This window comes from Microtus oregoni, unplaced genomic scaffold (assembly GCF_018167655.1).
Source record: "Microtus oregoni isolate MIOR12 unplaced genomic scaffold, Mior012 000014F_ref0000157, whole genome shotgun sequence".
Lineage (NCBI taxonomy): Eukaryota > Metazoa > Chordata > Mammalia > Rodentia > Cricetidae > Microtus > Microtus oregoni.
The window spans coordinates 45,206,006-45,225,097 of record NW_024543073.1 but is presented as its reverse complement, the minus strand read 5'-3'; the positions used below and the strand labels follow the sequence as shown (position 1 = coordinate 45,225,097).

The following is a 19,092-nucleotide window of genomic DNA, read 5'->3' as shown; positions in this document are numbered from 1 at the left end:
AGGGAAGCCAGGACTCCCAAAGGAGCAAGTTCTGTCTCTACCACATACTTGCCCCAAGACAGCTCTAGGCAATTGCTCTTAAAAACTGCCCTTGGATGACCCCTCTGGGAGCCAGCCCCTAAGATCCTCCTCTGCCATCAGTCACCTAGTGGCATTGGCAGCTCTCCTCTCCACCTGTCTACTTTCGATTCTAAAGTCAACAAAAGCAAGCACTTCAAAGACTCTTTAAGAAGTTATTTGTGGGTCAATGATTTACAGAACATTACTCTCAAATAATGATTTCTAAATTCAGAAGGAAAAATAAAATGTTTTCCATCTTTATAAATTCATGGTATAATAAAGAATTCTGATCCAGCGAGGGCTTTGGTTATGTTTCTACTTTGGAAAAACACAAGCATGTGAGTCCCACCACACCACGGAGACACCCTCTGTGCGCGTCTAGCAGCATGGCAAAAGTGGCACTTAGGAACAGCACAGAGCACCTTCCCAGTTACGTTTTCAGAAGCCGTGCACTCTCCTGGGGAGGGGGAGGACCTCAGTTGGCTCCAGGTCTGTGTATGGTGACCAGTTTCTAATCGATCCCATCCTTATTTGTGTCCTTTTTGAATTTGTAGGACATTAACATCACGGGGTAATTGCTAGTTCCCATGAAGGCTTGACTGGACAGTCTACTGATTTCCGTGGACAGGACAGGGCAGGTGGTAGGGGAGCCTGGGGCCATTTCCCTATCTGTATCCTCAGGACTAGGGAACTGGCACATATTTAACTCTCAGTGAGTTCAAAGAAAGAGACATAGAATGGATATCATCAAATGGTGAAATCATGTGTTTTAAAAACTGACATCAAATTGTACTGCTCAAGGTCATGGTCAATGACCAGAAGAATTTTAGGCTTTAACAGGCTATACTAAAAACCTACACTGGAATTACTTTATAAAGAGCTAGTATAGATGTTTGTGATGTACTGCTGGGAAGTCCTAAATATGGAGATATTCTTAATATAAAAAACCCCCTTTTAGGAAAACTCCAGAACTCAAGAGATTGAAAGCATTTCAAATACATTTAAAAAAATCAAAGCATTTTAAAATTTTGCATAAAAATTAACTTTTACATACCGATTTTTCTCATCAAAATATACGTTGCTTCAAAAACAGTGAAATTCCAAAATTCAATCTTGATTCACAGGTCTTCTCTATCGTGTGCCCCAAATATCTCCATGCCTCCAAACATAATTAGATTCATATTGGTGGGTAGAGCATTTGATAAGGAGAAAACCTGCTTCCCGTGGTACCCGCACATTTGTGCACCGTCTCCACATGCTTCCCTAGTGCTCATGGAAGCCAGAAGATGGCATAGATGGAACTCAAGTGACAGATGCTGGGAATCGACTCCAAGGCCCCGGAATAGGAACAGTGCCCTTACCCCTCAGCAACATTTTCCTTTACAAAGAAGAGCTGCACTATAAACACCTCGGTTACCTCCCATGTCTTTCCTCCCTCTTTCCTTAAACAGTCAAATTGCCACACCCACTGGTTCTTTCATTCCCTCTGACATAACCAGACTCAAGTTTTCATTATTACCTCATGTCGTCAGATAGCAGTGTGGAAGGAGATAACAGCAGCAGGATCACCTCCAGCACCGGGGTCACCTCCAGACCGGGGTCACCTCCAGCACTGGGGTTACCACCAACACCAGGGTTACCTCCATCACTGGGGTCACCTCCAGCACCGGGGTCACCTCCAGCACCGGGGTTACCTCCAACACCAGGGTTGCCTATATAGCACGTTTTCCCCCCTTCTCCCTGCAGCAATCACAGAAGACAGTAACATCTCTCTGAACAAGATACCCACTGTACATTTACAGTATAAATCTGTAAATGATGTATTCGGTGGCAAATATTTGTCTACTATGCACAGACCTGAGGTTCTCTTCCCAACCCCTCTCCAGATGTGTGTGGAATACCAGGAGTTTGGACATACGTTTAGTTAATAGGTCATTATATTTTCTTATGGGATTTCACAGCAAATGTTCCAGATTAACTAGTTGTTTCCTTAAGCATTTGATTATTTGTCCTTCAGAATGTGTATGTCAGAGTTCCAAGAATAGTATAATGAAGACCGGGACAGCTTTGCCTTCTAGTCAAATTTTCCTATTTTCTTTCATCTCACTGGCTTTCCTTGGAATGCACGGTATTCTCATGTACCCACATGCCATCACATAGCCTTCCAAGTCTAACACGGACACTTCAACCCTTAAAAACTTCCTTCTCTGGTTACTTTCTGCCTGTCCCCAGCTCTTCTTTCTTCCCTCCCTTTCTCTCTCCCTGGGGGTTGAAGCTATGGGCTCTTACACGCTAGACAAGTAATTTCTCTGTACCCCAGCTCCCGGTGTCTCTCTTCTATCTCTTACTTATGGATACACCACATATTGTTCAGTAGTTCTTAAACACTGGTGGACAGAAAAATGTATTCCATATGAAGCTGTATTTTTCAAAGCTTAGAACAGCCACTTTCAGACATTGAATAACCTTAGCTGCAAAATCAACCATATTCCTCCACCCCCACCGAAAGTCCCTGAAGACCCAGGCCTATGATATTGCCAGCATTTAGAGGGTTGAAGTAGAAGGACTGTCCTAGGTTTGAGAATAGCCTAAGCTACAGAATGAGGCTCTGTCTGAAAAGGAAACTACTTAATAAAAGCACATAAGGAGGAAATTTTAGTTTCCATTTCTTACCTTTCAAAAACTTTACATTTTTATCAACGTACTTAACTTTAGCAGTGAAAATATTGATGAAATAATAGCTCTTCCATTTTCAATATCATTTAATCTCCATAGGGCTTTAAGAGATAGGCACAATGACCACATTACAGGAGGAAACTGAAGTGCCCGAGATCAAGTGCCATGTCTGAGCCCACAGAAGGAGCCTGGTGCTTAGATGAGAACTTTACTTCATAGCTTTGTACTGTTTGTATTGCTTGCTTGACCTGAAGCAGGGTTCAGTGAGTTTAAGATGACTTGTTCAGAACTGAATGTTGGTGCCATGGGAATTCAGCAGTAAAAGCAACAACAATAAAAATAACTCCAACTTCTAATAGACAACTAAAGAGAAGCTTATACTCTCTGTCACCGCACAGTGACATGATTTGGGGAACACAGTAAAAGATCAATCTGGCTTTCAACATTTTATTAATCATTACCAGTAGCAACACTTAGAGGCATATGTTCAAAACATGCCATATTCACTGACTTCTTTGGGATGAGAGGTTCTGAGGATGAGCTGAGACCTTATTCTTCTCCCTCTGGTCACTTTGGCTCCAGAGAGCCCCTTTAGATGGCTCACTTGACCTCACTCCCGGGCATTTAATGCTTCCCTGGACAGCACAAGCCAAGAGTCTTTTGTTATTAAACAGGGAGTCTTACTTCCAGCTCTTGCAGTCAAGAGACTCTACACCAAGAATGACCTTCTGGCTGAGGAAGGCTCTGGAACCTTAAGGTCTAGTGTCAGGGCACTCAGAAGCCTTGCTTCAAAACGAAGAAACAAAGAATTACTGCACAGAACACTTCTAATCAATGCCTATGTCCCTTATTCAGAGAGTCTTCAAAGCCACACTGTGTTGAGCTTCAATACTACAACTGATGCTGTGCTCCCTATCCCCTCCCCCAGTTCAGATATGGAAGACCTCAGTCCAGTATGATTGTGTTAGACATGGCCTTTTGGTAATTAGGTCACAAGTGGAATAGTCACGAATTGGATTAGTGCCTTTAAGAGAAAAGGCAGAATGAGCCCACTGTTTACTATGACAGATACAAGCAAGAGGCAGCCTGATCTTATGAGGAACTAAACCTGACTATCTGGCTTATGGGTTTTACCTCCCCAGCACAAGGAGCTCTATGTAAGTTCCCAAACTACATCATCTATTATTCAGGCGAGGTTGCTTAAAGCAAATATATATTCAACGAGATCTTTCTCTTCTCTGGGTGTAATGTGTGTATGCATATGTACACACACATGCATGTGCACATGTTTATACAGGTGTATTCACCAGGCTTGTACATCCAGAGATCAGAGGTTTTCTTAGTTTGTGTTTTTATTGCTGTGAAGGGACACCATGACCACTGCAACTCTTATAAGGAAAACATTTAACTGGGGCTGGCTCACAATTCAGAGGTTTAGCTTATTATTATCATGGAGGGAGATATGGTGGCGAGCAGGCAGACATGTGCTGGAGAAGTAGCTCAGAGAAACATCTGGATCCTCAGGCAGCAGCAAGAGAGTGACTCTGGGCCTGGCTTGAACATTCCTCCAATAAGGCCACACCTCTTAAGAGTGCCATTCCCTATCAGCCTATGGGTGTTGTAGCAGTCAGCTTGTATGTTCCTGGCTGCCCAGACTCCGGAAATAACCACAGAAACTATATTATTTGCAATACTGTTTGGCCAATAGCTTAAGAGTATTTCTGGCTAACCCATATCTCAGATTAGCCATCTCCATTAGAGATGGCCCATCTCACTTAGAGCTGGTGTTTCAGACATTTGTAAGTTACCACGTGTTGCTAGGAACAGGACCTGGGTCCTCTGCAAGGGCAGCAAGGGGTCTTAACCACTGAGCCAACTCTCTACTCTGGTACAGGTATTCTTTTTTGTTTTGTTTTTGTTCTTTGAGATCGGGTTTCTCTGTAGCTTTTGAACCTGTCATCGCACTAGCTCTGTACACCAGGCTGGCCTCTAACTCACAGATTCACCTGACTCTGCCTCCTGAGCGCTGGGATTAAAGGTGTGCGCCACCACCACCTAGGTACCAATATTCTTAACACCGGTAGGTATTAAAGGTTAGGAATGGAAGAGGTGCAGGAAGAAGATGTAGAATCCTTTAGAGGTGATTACTTCAATCTGAACCTTGGAACTTCTGGGAAGGTACAAACAAGATGAGAAGACAATGGGTGCTGTTTCCCTGCTTAGATTGCTGGTAATATGACTTGCAAGGTATTCAAACTTACTCAGCTTAAACTTGTTTGCAATAGAAGTACCTTTTTCCTTAAATTTAACTTCAGATTTGCCAGAATCTTTGTTTTGTTTTTCAGGACAGGATTCTCGTACAGTTGTGTTTGTCCCGGAACTCTCTCTCTCTCTGTAGACCAGGTTGGCCTTGAATTTAGAGATCTGCCTGATTCTGCCTCCTGAGTGCTGGGATTAAAGCTGTGCATCACCACCATCAGGTGAAATTTTTTACTTAAAAAAAAAATGGTTGTGCTGGCAAGATATCTCAGTAGGCAGGGTGCGTGCTGTGCAAGTCTAGGGCTACGAGTCCGATCCCACAATCCAAGCATGGATAAAAGACGAGAACTGACTCCACAGAATGGCTCTTGAGATCCACATACATGAACGTACAGACAGATCAGAGACCGCACTCAAGAATTAATAACTAATAATAACAATAGTAATAATAGTCATAAAGGTGAAAAATACAAAAGAAAGATTTTCTTTGAAATTAAAGCAACTTGGTAAGTAAACCCAAGCAAAATACATATGAAGCTAGAAAGGATACACACTGGCACTATTACCCTGCTAGAAGTCAGGGCACCCGGAAGGCTGAGGTCAAAGAGCCCTGAAATCAAAACCCGTCTGTATCATGTTCCAGACCAGCCAGGCCTCTCAGGGAGCATCAGACCAGCCTGGACTGCAAGGCAAACACCAAAGCAGCCCATCCTGCAGGCACGGTGTTGGGTGCTGCATAATAGAAGTGCTTACCGACTGTACAAAAATAAGCAAACAAGCCGGGCGGTGGTGGCGCACGCCTTTAATCCCAGCACTCGGGAGGCAGAGGCAGGCGGATCTCTGTGAGTTCGAGACCAGCCTGGTCTACAAGAGCTAGTTCCAGGACAGGCTCCAAAACCACAGAGAAACCCTGTCTCGAAAAACCAAAAAAAAAAAAAAAGCAAACAATATACCATCTGAACCTACAAAGAAAATTCCTACTATTCTTAAAAGAACGTGTAGACTATGTAAATGCATGGTTTCGATACAATTGTAAAGAATCACTGCTGTTTGCTTTTAAGCTGATTTTTAATTGGTATATTAAAAGTTGTATATAACTGTGGGGGACCATGATCTGCTAGATACATGAATACATCATATATAACATTTAAATCGGGGTAAATATATCTGTTTATCATTTCTTGATGGTGAAAAGACTCCCTTCTTCTACCTAACAGAACACCACTGCTATCTCTGGTGACGACACTGCTCCCGAGCACAACACGGCTTGGCCTCATCATGGCCGTTTCTCAATCTTCATCACAATTCTCTAGGCATATTCTATACAACGTACCAAACGTCCCGGTACTGTGTCCCCAACCGTGCATGCTGCAAAAGTGTGAAGAGGAAAGCAGTGTCAGGTGTCCATTTGTCAGGTGCAGATCAATGTCTCTCAAAAGAACATTCTGGGCTAAGGGTTATTCCTGTTACCAAACAGAGAAACAGCTCGTGTGACCATCACCAAAAAAGAAAAGCGTAAAGACGCTGCTAAAAGCACAGAATTCCTGAACTCTTTGACCTAATTGAAGCTGAGAAATAAAGTGTATCTCAGACTCTCAGTACAGTCCACTCCGACACTTGGTGCGAGGTGCAGAGATGGACTTCAAAGTGCCTAGTTAACTGCTAAGGCCTTAGCCATACCAAAGGTGGATGAAGTCTTGTCTTCTGCAAGTCAATACATCTTCTGAAAGTCCCAACATCCCCAACCATCCCCACCTCTAATCAGTAACTGTCATTAAAAGCTCTCATTAGGTAAAGTAAGTGTAATTAGAGGAATATGCCCTCACAGGGTGTACCACACTAAAGGGCTGGAAGGGTTCATAAATTAGTGCCAATTCTCTGTCCCTCTATCTACTTCCAAATTGCTGTGAGAGAAAAAAAAAATCGTATTTGTACACATTAAGGCAAAAGCCCACTGGCCCTACAAAATTAGCCTGAACACAAACTGTGCTAACTTGAGTGCCTCCCTATTTCATTCTCTGTCTCAGAAATAAAAGAGATAAAGTTTGCCATCAATAACACTGAGCCTATCTGCTGAATCCCGCAGATTCCAAGGCATTAATAATTTAACCTCTTGTGGGAATTTTGTCATGGTGGAAATACAGTGTCTGCAAAACGGAGCTCAGGGTATGTTCACTGTGATATTCTTGTGTTCCTGCACAACTGCTGTGCTCATCACAGCACACAGAACAACATGGGGCCCTGCTGTCACTCCACAACTTCTGAGACATGACTTACATGTTAAAGTTGTTACACATAACATGATACATGGTAATCTCAAGTGAAGAGATAACGTTATGCTGTCACTGCATCGTATAAATTAAAGGGACAGGTAAATGTGCTTTATTTCCTTTAGTTCCTGTGCAGGCACACCACTCCTTACAAACACGGAGATTGAATGGTCAGAGGGAGTAACAAGGAAAGAAAAACATTTTGGCCATCTCTTTATAGGGAGGGGTGTGTGTGTGTGATTTAAGTGAGCAGATGAGTGTGTCGATCTACAGTGTATATGCAGATAAAAGGTTCTTGTTCATGTACAGCCTTCTTGGTGAGGTATACCCTGTGAGGGAACAATTTTCTAATTACACTTACTTACCTAAGGAGAGCTTTCATGCAATTCCTGACTAGACTGAGGATGTCTGGAGACGTGGAGAGCAGGAACTGACTTTCAGAAGACAGGGCTCATCTGTCTTTTGTGTGGCTTTGTCACTAGCAGTTGACCAGCCACTCTAAAATCCAGGTATGCACAACATACACACATCCGCATAACTATGTCCCTCGGATTTACTGAGAAACTAGACATCACTAAGGTCGGTTATGTCATTCACTACTTATCATCTAAGAAACTACTGTATACATAGATGACATCTGCACAAATGGCCACGAGTATTTCCTCAGGATAGCCCTAAGGAGATGAGTTAATGCTACCGTTGAATTTATTTTTTTAATTTTGGTTTTAGTGATTGAGACCCAGGGTCTCATAACCAGTCAGTGTGCAACTTCCACTGAACTACACCCCTAAACCCGCTTTAGCAAGTCCCAAGACAGGGCAACTCCTGCAAACGTCAGTCTTATGCTAGCCGTGCTCAAGAAGCAAAGGCTTTCCTTCAGTTCTTTGAAAACATCACAGGATCCATGCCTCAGGCCCACAGAACAAGCTGTTCTCTCCTCTGAACTGTTCTCCATAAGGCTAATGCTTAAATATCTACTTAAAAAGTCCACCACTCAGAAAAGTCCATGCCTGAATCCTTCCTTGTATCTACCAAATTTAGCTAAACAATAACCAAGTTAATTAAGTAAAATGTTAAGTAATAGTTACTAGCAACTAAATGTTACTATGCGTTAGGTCCCATGCCCTACTTTTTACAAATACTTTTAAAATTTAGCTTTCACAACAACCCATAGTATTTCCATTTAGAGATATAAAGATGAGTTTAAGGAATATGTGTTTGGTCACACAGTCTCTAGGTGGTAGAGGAAGAACTCAAGGATATGGCCTAAGTATTACATTCTCTATTTACACCCTACAAACTTTGGTTAAGTCTAGCATGCAACTGTCTACTCCATGCTAACTTGTAAGATTATGATGCATCGTATTAATATATTTCAAATGCTGAATTTGGAAAGCTAAACCACCATAAATTATTACAAAGTCCTATACCAAACATGCCTAAAATCAGTGTAACAGAAGCATGCTTCATGGGTCTTCCGCGAAGGCACTGGAGTGTGGGCACCCACCAACAAGAGCAATTATCAGGGCATCTTTTGAAAATTCAGTTATGGGTGACTTTCACAAGTATAAACAAATCTGAAAACCTCATCAAAATGTTACATAAAACAAAGATAAAATTGTTCCAAAGACATATTATTAGACCTCAATAAATTGGGGGATCCTTGCTTCTGGACTGGGCCACCATTACTATGCATCACTGAGAGCTCTAATCAGAGTTGACAGCAAATGCTCTTCAGCTCAGTACAGAAGGTCAATTCCCTGACCGTGGGGCCTGGTTAAAAAAGTCAGCCCTACATCTCTCCTCACAGCCATGGTCAGAGCGATCAGAGCACGGATGCAATCCTCACTGCACGATGTTCAGTCTTCATTTCCAGAACAAGAACACAGGTTTGTTCATATTCTTCCTTTCTACCACAACATGGTTAATGAACACCAAAATGGTCAAAGATAAGAGACAGTTTTCCATAAAAAATAATTTGGGAAATACAAGGGTACACTTAAAAGCAAATTTTACAAGCAACTGACTACCCTAGGTCAGCTTTTCCACGGCAGCATCCACTCAGTTCACACGGCTAGTCTTCACCTTAGGCTCTCGGCACCAGCACAGTCCATTCTTGCCACATGGCACATGGTTAGCTTCTGCCTTTCCGGAGGGGCTGGTTTAGTGTGGGAAGCGGACACTGGCTAAGTTACCTATTATATGCCAAGTTTAAACAAAAACTGTTGAATGTAGAGAGAATTTAGTAGGCAGATTTCTTCGGCCAAAGACAAAAGCCTATAACTCCATGCAGTGTATTAATTACTGTTGAATGTAGAGAGAATTTAGTAGGCAGATTTCCTTGGCCAAAGACAAAAGCCTATAACTCCTTGCAGTGTATTAATTTAGGAAGCCATTCAATCCCAGACATAAGCATATATAAGCATGTACATCGTGATCCAACAAAACTACAGAAGAACTTGGGAAGGTTTCAAAGGTATCATCTTTCTGGTTCTCTTATCCATGTGGCCGCATTTCCCCATACACCTACTTGTAATAATAATATAAAGAGTATATATTTTAAAACCCATGTCTCAGATAGTAGTGAGCTCTGGCTACTGGGGCGCTGAAAGAGAATTTTGTTCTCTAGTCAGCATCTCTGGCTCTTCCAAGAAGCTATCCCTGAAGCCGGGCGGTGGTGGCGCACGCCTTTAATCCCAGCACTCGGGAGGCAAAGGCAGGTGGATCTCTGTGAGTTCAAGGCCAGCCTGGTCTACAAGAGCTAGTTCCAGGACAGGCTCTAAAACCACAGAGAAACCCTGTCTCGAAAAAACCAAAAAAAAAAAAAAAAAGAAGCTATCCCTGCTTTTTCTAGCATCCTCTCCGCATTTCTGACCTTTTGTTCCATGTCTCCACTCCACCTGCTCTCGAACCCTACACTGTCGTATCAAACAGGGCTTCTGCTCTCTTGTACTTCACACATTTTTTTGTACATGACTCCCTTTTTAAATCATGTATTTATTTTCATTTTCTGTGTAGGAGTGGTTTGCTGCATGTGCTCACGCGCATCACAGACATACAGGGCCCACAGGGGTCAGAAAAGAGCTCCTGGAACCCCAGAGCTGGAGCTGGGGATGGTGAGTGCTGGGAACCCTGAGCCTTCTTCCAGCCCCTTGTGTCTCCCTTTTTAAAGTAGAGACTGATTGAGAGAGACCTTCTCATCTCATTACACGCTGTGGCCCTCTAACGTCTGCGCCAACACTGTTCACAATAAGTGTACAGTTTATTTCACTAGCAGACATCCATGGCTGGCTGGGAGTGGAGTTCTTCCCAAATACACTAACACTGAACATACCCTCATGTTCAATTGAATTGACTCAGGCGAAAAATCAAAACAAGTAAACATGTATTGGGCAGCTTGAATCTTCCCCAGCATGACCTTGGTTAGTTAATATTTCTATGCATTTTCTACCTTGAATTTTCCTCTCCACACTTGTAAGTAATTACATGTGCCATTTATGATTTTATTGTTTCCCCTCTCCCAACCCCATTTGTTGCTCAGTTTGAATCTTTTAGAACTTAGCATTCATAAAAACCAATAGGGAGCCTTCATGAAAGTAAGCCAAAACGGGCTTTGTGTTTGAGAGCCTGAACATGGATCATTCTCATTAGAGAACATCCTGTCAGTTCCACACCCCATCCTCCCAATGTGAGTTACCCCTTCTCTCCAGCTCCTTCTCATATCTGCCTAGAAGACATTACTAAGGTGAGTAGATTCTGACACCACGTGATACATTCCCAAATGCATCACTCTGCCTGACCTAACCCTGTGACTACTACAGATAGAATCAATTGTATTAAATTTTAAACAAGGGGTAACTAATTAAACCAAAGTCATTCCAGAGAATCCAAAGTCAGTGTGAAGCCGAGACACCAGCAGTGACGTCTATCTCCCTGGAAGGTGCACATGTAAATACAAGCCTTCTCCTGTGATGGGCATCTCACCAAAAGCTCTACCTAAAATGAATTATTTTGCACAAATTGGTATGAAAGTCAAAAGCTCATGCAAGTAGAAAAGGTTGATAGCTTTAGATTGCATTACTCTAAATAAAGGAAGAATTGTTGCTGACATTGCCTTAAATATACTGCATAGTGACATGTGTTTGAAGGAATTACAGTTGTGTGGCACAAGTCAAAATCAAATTTATTTCAATCAACTACAGCATATTTTTAAAACAGAAAAAGCACATTAGGATACAAATATATAAAATGCCTTTATCAACTTTACTGTTTATGTACAAAATTTTAAATCTTTGCTTATTTGCAAGTAAAAAAAATATGTATATTGGCAAAACTGGGATTATGTACATATTCACACACACACACACACACACACACACACACACACACACACAAAGTGATTTCACACATAGAAAAATTCCTGACCACTACTTCCTTAAAATTTGTTGGGAAAAAAATAGTAGGGAGGGATAAGCCCCTTACTAAATCACTACTAAATGTTTAAACCCATAAAGGAAAAAGTAACTGAGATTTAGACACAAATAACCAAAGAAAGAGAAGAAAATAAACAGGAGAATTAAGTCAGATGCAGTGCCAGCTGAATTCAGACTTTCAGAGTTTACAGGGCATTAATCTGATATATGCTAAATTAGGTTTTCAAATTCTATAATATTTGATTTCTTTTCTAAAACTGGTTTACCCTTAATCCCAGAAGTTTTTCTTTAAATGATAAACTACAATTCTAAGTGGGATTTCTACTCAACCAGGAGTGCTGTTGTTGTTGTTTTAAGTATTTATGAATCATATTTATGATTTTATCCTCCCTAAACATTACTTTTGACTTTAATAAAGTCAAGACTGATGTAAGAACTAAAAGATGGTTTACTGTGGATTAAATAATACTTATTTTGAAGCAAGGCCACTATTTGTCAACTAAAATAATGTCAGAAAAGTTTTCAGACATCTGGGAGTTTCTTCCAACTTAAAAACCACAAGTCATAGCAAAATCACCAGGGATTTCAGAAGATAAACCCACGTTAGAAACAGCCCCACAGTGCACACAGCCTGCATTAGAACACAGCCCCACAGTGCACACAGCCTACATTAGAACACAGCCCCACAGTGCACACACTGACCACAGCCTAAACTAGAACACAGCCCACAGTGCACACAGCCTGCATTAGAACACAGCCCCACAGTGCACACAGCCTACATTAGAACACGGCCCCACAGTGCACACAGCCTGCATTAGAACACAGCCCACAGTGCACACAGCCTGCATTAGAACACAGCCCACAGTGCACACACTGACCACAGCCTAAACTAGAACACAGCTGACACAGTGTAACTTTCCTTGTCTTCACTCTGAGAACACATCATTAACTTGAGGACAGGAGTATGATCTAACTTGCATCAGGAAGAGGTGGGAAGCTGGGAGCTTCCCTCACTCCAATTCTTGTGGCTTCTGATCCACTTCCCAAGTGCCCCAAGTTCAAGACACACACAGGGTCGACTGCAGAGCTCCGTCACTACCATTCCATTCACACTGAAGAGTACCGACATGGCAACTCTGCGAGATGTTCAAGCACAGGACGCCCAGGCATTGTGTTAGAGCGCGCCTGCTGTGGCTTTAGAACCCTTAGGAATTCTCCAGGATAGGAACCATAAAACCTGACAAACCGGTCACAAGAAAGTCACCTACACAGCATCAGTGCTTCCTTGCAGTGTGACCCAACCGGAACACAAACCACTTCACTGAAACTCTTGTGGACAGGGACAGGAGTGAGCCAGTCAAGGCCGGTCAGTAAAGTGAGGAGAAAAGAGTCTACAGTATAATGAAAAGCATCTAAGTCTCTTGACATGAGTCTGTATCCTACAACTTGACACTTATTTTGGCAATGTAATAGAAATTAAGACAGAAGGAAGAGCCACTTAGAGAGGGTGCTGGTTACATACCATTGTATACATACATACAATCATGCAGGTAACGAATAAGAGAAATCCATTACAGTTTAAATGTTTTGTGATTTTTTTTCCTTGTGGTTTAAGACATTGTTAAGGAAGAAGCATCAAAGACGTTCTTTACCACAAAAGATACCAGAAAGGAAAAAAAAAAAAAAAAACCACCCAACAAGATCAAGACATCCAGAAACAGTGAAGAAGGCACTATACAGATCCACTTCTGGCCAACAGTGGAAGAGCTGCTATAAGAAAAACAGACAAGCATTGGGCTGGTGATCAGGATGTCCTTTAATTTGATGTAATAGAAAACAGCCTAATGGACCAACAAAGCATGCTGTAATCATTAGAGTTCAGAGAAGAAACTGTGGTGATATCAAAATACAGAAGATGAAATATGGTTTGTGAAGGCAGCTTAAAGATGGAGACAAAAGACAAATCGATCTTGAAGAAAAGAGGGAGACACAAAAAGCCATGGTGGGCAAAGTGAAACCTGCCTGGGAACAGGTGCTTGATCACAGCCCCAGAGCCTGCTGGAAGATGGCTCATTTGCTCTGCAAATATTTAGAACACAACAGGCTGTAAGCACAGTGCAAGCAGCGAGGAGGGAAATGACACACAAGGACCCTGCCTTCTCGGACACTGGCAAACCGAAGAAATGGACAAGATACCTTTTGATTATGACAGTTTCACTGAGAAGACAGTATGGCAGGCAGATGAGGCAGGAAGTACTGGAAAGGCACACAGGGAAAGCCTCCAGAAGCTCACGTGGGAACTGACATCTAAAAGACAAGACAAACTCATGAGGATCTAAAAGGGCTAGGCTAAAGCAATGACCCAACAAGACAGCCGTGAGAAAACAACAGGCTCAGGGTATCGCAGGAGAGAAGGTCCATGTGGCTGTGTGTGGAGGTGGGAGATGTGGAGGGAGGCGCAGTCACAGAGGGAAGCAGGGACTGCTAACAGGCATGGCTGCTATAAAGAATCTAGATATATCCTGAGGATAACAGCAAAAACAATGGAAGTTTAAAAGCTGAAAAAGAGCTGAGAGAGTCTGGCTATACACTAGAAGGTTTACAAAGACTGGCCTATATGTCAAGTCAGGACTATAGCAGGATCAGTGTAGAAGCAGACGACTACTCTGGAGAATAATGGCTAATGCCCAATAAGCACCTTTGATTTGGACACTGACTGTGAGTGGAGAGGAAGAGATGACAGTTCCCATGTGCATTGAAGGTACCCAACTGGGTATTCTTATAGAGGAGATGTGGGGTGTGGGGGCAAAGGAAAAAAAGAAATCAAAGAACACTCAAATCCACATAATGGAAGAGCCATTAGTTGAAAAAAGGACACAAAAGAAAAATGGAGGAAGAGGAAAATCAGAATTTCTATTTTGCATATGGTAAATTTAAAATGTTAATTTAACATCAAATGATATCTGAAATAGGCATTCTAATATTCAAGTCTGCCATCCAGGAAAAGAGTCAGAGCTAACGATGTCATGTTGGTAGCAGAAGCATTTTAAAGTTACACAAAAGGCTGAAACTGGATGAATTTCCTTAGAGTGATACCAGATACAGAAAAAGGGGCAGTACCCCAACTAAGAGGATGTTCTAGCTCTTGGAGATGGCACACAGAGCAGAGAACTCACTGAGCAGTAGCCAGACACACAGAGGGGCTCCCAAGGGCTCATGGAATGAGGAAACCAAGCTGCAAGTAGTGCCAGCTTCTGAGACAGACAATGACTGAAAATCACTGCCAGCCCTAAGAAGGTGGAAGCCACTGGGCTCCTGCCAGGAGCAAGGACAGGTGCTGAGGAGAGGGCCAGGGGACACAATGACAGCACCTGTGATGGCAAGGGATGAGACATCATCAGAAGTGAGGAGTAAAACAGCTGATGATACAATCAACCCCAAAACTCTTGTTGCCCATCTACAGGATACAAGGCCCAGGTTAGGAACTGGAACGGAACTAAAGGTGTGTGCTCAGAATTTCAGCACCCAAGCTCTTGCCAGAGAGGTATTCTAATCCTGGATTTGTGGAATGTTTCCAAAACTTTACTCACAAGGAACCAAAAACACTTTGGTAAGCTTCATGTCCTAAAGGGCTTCCTGCAGTTCACACCTCAAAGATTCATCAATAGAGGCTATCAGTAAGACAATCTCTCCAACCCCCACCCCGACACACACATACACACACAGACATACATAACGCACATACAAAGACACATACACACACAGACATACATAACACACATACAAAGACACAGACACATACATACAAAGAGAGGGAGAGACAGACACAAAGACAGACAGACAGTAGGAGAAGGAGAGAGAAACAAAAAGAAAAAAAAGGCACACATCTTTAGTCCGGCCTTGCAGATATCAAAAAAAGAAAAACGGAGAAACAGAAGTGAGCCAGCATAGCAGAAAAACAACGCTGACAGTGGGGAACACCGTTTCATATATAAAGGCATAGAGAAGGTGACAGTAAAAGGTAAAAAACACGAAGGTTTCCACAAAGAAAAGCAGCTGCAAGCGTGAAGTAGCCTCAAGACTCTCCAAAGCTAACACAGGCAGCAGCTCTCTAATGGAGGAAGGTCATTGGTTAAAAAATAAAGAAACTGCTTGGCCCTCATAGGTTAGAAAAGAGGTGGGTGGAATAAACAGAACAGAATGCTGGGAGGAAGAGGAAGTGAGCTCAGAGGCCATGCTCCCCTCTCCCGGGCAGATGTGATGAAGCTCCGACCCAGGATGGACGTAGGCTAGAATCTTCCTGGTAAGCGCACCTTGGGGTGCTACACACACTATTAGAAATAGGCTAGTCCAGGTGCGAGAGTTAGCCGAGAAGAGGCTAGATAGAAATGGGCCAAGCAGTGTTTAAAAGAATACAGTTTGTGTGTTGTTATTTCGGGGCATAAGCTAGCCAGGCGACCAGGAGCTGGGGCGGCAGGAACACAGCCCGAAGCTGCCACAACAGCTCTCCTAAACACTGCCTATTTCCCCCAGTACAGAGCTACCCATAGGTGAGAGCCTGGGAGAAAATGGGGAAGAATTTTGCTCAGATTCACACAGATATCTGAAAACAGACCCGGAGCATGAAACCAAGTCTGTGTTGACTCAACACCAGTCTCTTTCCACGACAGTAACACATGTGATGGCATATGTTTACATTACAGTAAGAACAAATTTTGGAAAAAGGGTATGCCATTCACAACTTGGAGGCTTTGAGTCAGCAAGCTTTTGTTCACTTTGCAAAGGTCAACTAAAAATCTAAAGTAAACATTATGATATTTTTTGTTTCTCTGATTTGTTTTTCTTTTGAGATAGGGTCTCACTATCTAGCCTTGGCTGGCTGAACTCACTCTGTAGACCAGGCTGGCCTTGAACTCACAGAGATCTGCCTGCCTCTGCCTCCGAGGGGCTGGAATTAAAGACACACACCATCAATGCCCAGACATGCTCTGCTTTTATAGCTTTTAAAACCCTAGGTAACAGCTAGTGTTACACAGATCTGTTTAAAGAAATAAAAATTTGAAGTTATAGAACCTCTTTGAAACACATACACACACAAACACATACACACACTCATGGACATAGACACACAGACACAGGCACGCACGTACATACATGGACACACATGAATATGGACAGGGCCATTCTTCGAACCTACTTGAGAGTAAGTGGCAGACATGATTCTTCAGTGCTGGAATAACATTCAGTTATTTAATACCTGGAATGCTAGGTATAAGCTACTAGGATAAAGCTGATTTTAGGCCTTTTTAGTGAATTTCGGTCAAATACATAATATGCAAACAATGTACACAATGTAAACATTCATAGCAAATATAAGTTATACATATAAATATTTAATATATAGTATGTTTTATATACACACATAAAATAAATTAGATATAGGTGTTTGTATGTGCATACTTACAAGCCTTTTGAAAACACGAGACTACACTGATACCTCCAACTTCAGCCCAACACCACAAGATTTATTCTATTCTTCACCCGTTGTAACTTCATTCTCCAAAAGTGAGAAACCAAGTTTCTACTACCCTTCATTTTTTCCCACTTACCCTCGAGTCCAATCATCTGTGTTAGTAATTGGCCTTGTTGCTACAACAAAATACTTTGTTTATTTAGATCCACGGTTTCAGCAAGTCACAGTCACTTACTAGAGAAAGGCACAGTAGACATCTCTGTCAGTAATGCTGGAACTGTGTGACGATGTCTTGATTCACACAGCATGAACCAGGAAGTGATGTGTGCTGTGAATACCACTGAGGAATAAAGAAACTGCCTTGGCCTGTTTATAGGGCAAAACTTAGGTAGGCGGGGAAAACTAAACTGGATGCTGGGAGAAATAAAGAGGAGTTAAGGAGAAGCCATGTAGCCCCGCCAGAGACAGACGCCAGAACTCTAGCCAGTAAGCCACAGCCACGTGGCAACACACAGATGAATGGAGATGGATTAAATAAAGATATAAGTGTTAGCCAATAAGAAGCTAGAGCTGGGCTGGAGAGATGGCTCAGAGGTTAAGAGCATTGCCTGCTCTGCCAAAGGTCCTGAGTTCAATTCCCAGCAACCACATGGTGGCTCACAACCATCTGTAATGAGGTCTGGTGCCCTCTTCTGGCCTGCAGGCACACACACAGACAGAATATTGTATACATAATAAATAAAAATAAATATTTAAAAAAAAAAAAGAAGCTAGAGCTAATGGGCCAAGCAGTGATTTAAATAATACAGCTTATGCGTAATTATTTCAGGCCTGAGTAGCTGGGAACAAACAAGCGGCCTCCTTACAAGGAAGTGGAAAGCCTGGGGTCAAAATGAGGGAGAGGTATTACATTCGAAGGCTTGCCCCTGGTGGCCTATACCCTACCACCTAGATTTTTCATGTTTCAGGGGTTACATGCCTTTCCAAAACAGAATCACTAGCTGGAAACTAAGCACAAGTGGGTTAAGAGGCATTCCAGATTCAAACATAACATTTGATCTTTGGGCCCCATGAGCTCATGGCTATCTCATAATGCAAAACACGTTCAGAATACTTCCAAAGTCTCCATAGTTTTAACAGCCCTGACATTATTTAAAAGTTTTACATCCCTTTGGAGACTCAGGCTAACTCTTAGCTATAAAGGCCAGGAAAGTCAAAAAGAAAATCATACATACAGTGGCACAGAGTAAATACTTCCATCCCAAAAGGAGAAGGACGTCTATAACACGGACAAGAGACCAGTAGGAAGAACATTAAACCTACAGTCCACATCTGGCACGTGGGGCCTGTGGTGGCAACTGTGTGGGCTCTGGCAGTCATGGGAAGCCCCAACCCTATGCCCCTGGAGTCTGGAGTACATGCAGCCCCCTCTCAGGCCTCATCTCTTCAGAGTCTACACATTACCCTGGCAGATGTTCCTCAAACATGCTGTGACCTTCAAGTAAGACAGCCCCTCACACTGTGGTACACTAGCTCAGATGCTCCGTGAGAGGACTCTGACCGTCCTCGCTGCCCGTCCTCACTGGCTTTCTTTGCAAGTTTTGCTCCAGCCGTCATGCAGCCACAGCTTGTACATTCTGAGTGCCCACAGAGCCAGCAGCACAGGAGAACGAGCTCTGTGTCAGCCTGAGATACACCCGGCCACACGGTCAGGTACCAGTGCAGCAAAGCCACTTCTTACCCAGCCTCTAAGTCTCTCTGGCTGCTCAGGGAACCCACATTTCACTAAACAGTCTTCCACAGGAGCTTGCATGCTTATGCCCTGGAGCCTTTGGGTAAGGACTTACCTTGAAGGCACTTTCCTATAGTCCGGGAGTTCACCAATTCTCACGCCACACTGCCTGTTCAAGCTTCTTCTTCA

At 42.7% G+C, this 19,092-nt stretch overlaps 1 protein-coding gene across 5 annotated transcripts in view; it reads right to left on the bottom strand.

Annotated features, from left to right (window-relative positions):
• Slc10a7 (solute carrier family 10 member 7) overlaps nucleotides 1-19,092 on the bottom strand; it is a 225,644-nt gene that overhangs the window by 108,294 nt on the left and 98,258 nt on the right. The window contains exon 6 of one of the 5 annotated variants that reach the window (XM_041663236.1): nucleotides 6,106-6,363. The exons of the other annotated variants lie outside the window; for them this stretch is intronic. Coding sequence (XP_041519170.1) covers nucleotides 6,316-6,363 — 48 coding nt within the window. The 3' untranslated portion in view covers nucleotides 6,106-6,315. Of the gene's footprint in view, nucleotides 1-6,105; nucleotides 6,364-19,092 lie in introns of those variants that run through there. 5 annotated transcript variants of the gene reach the window in all.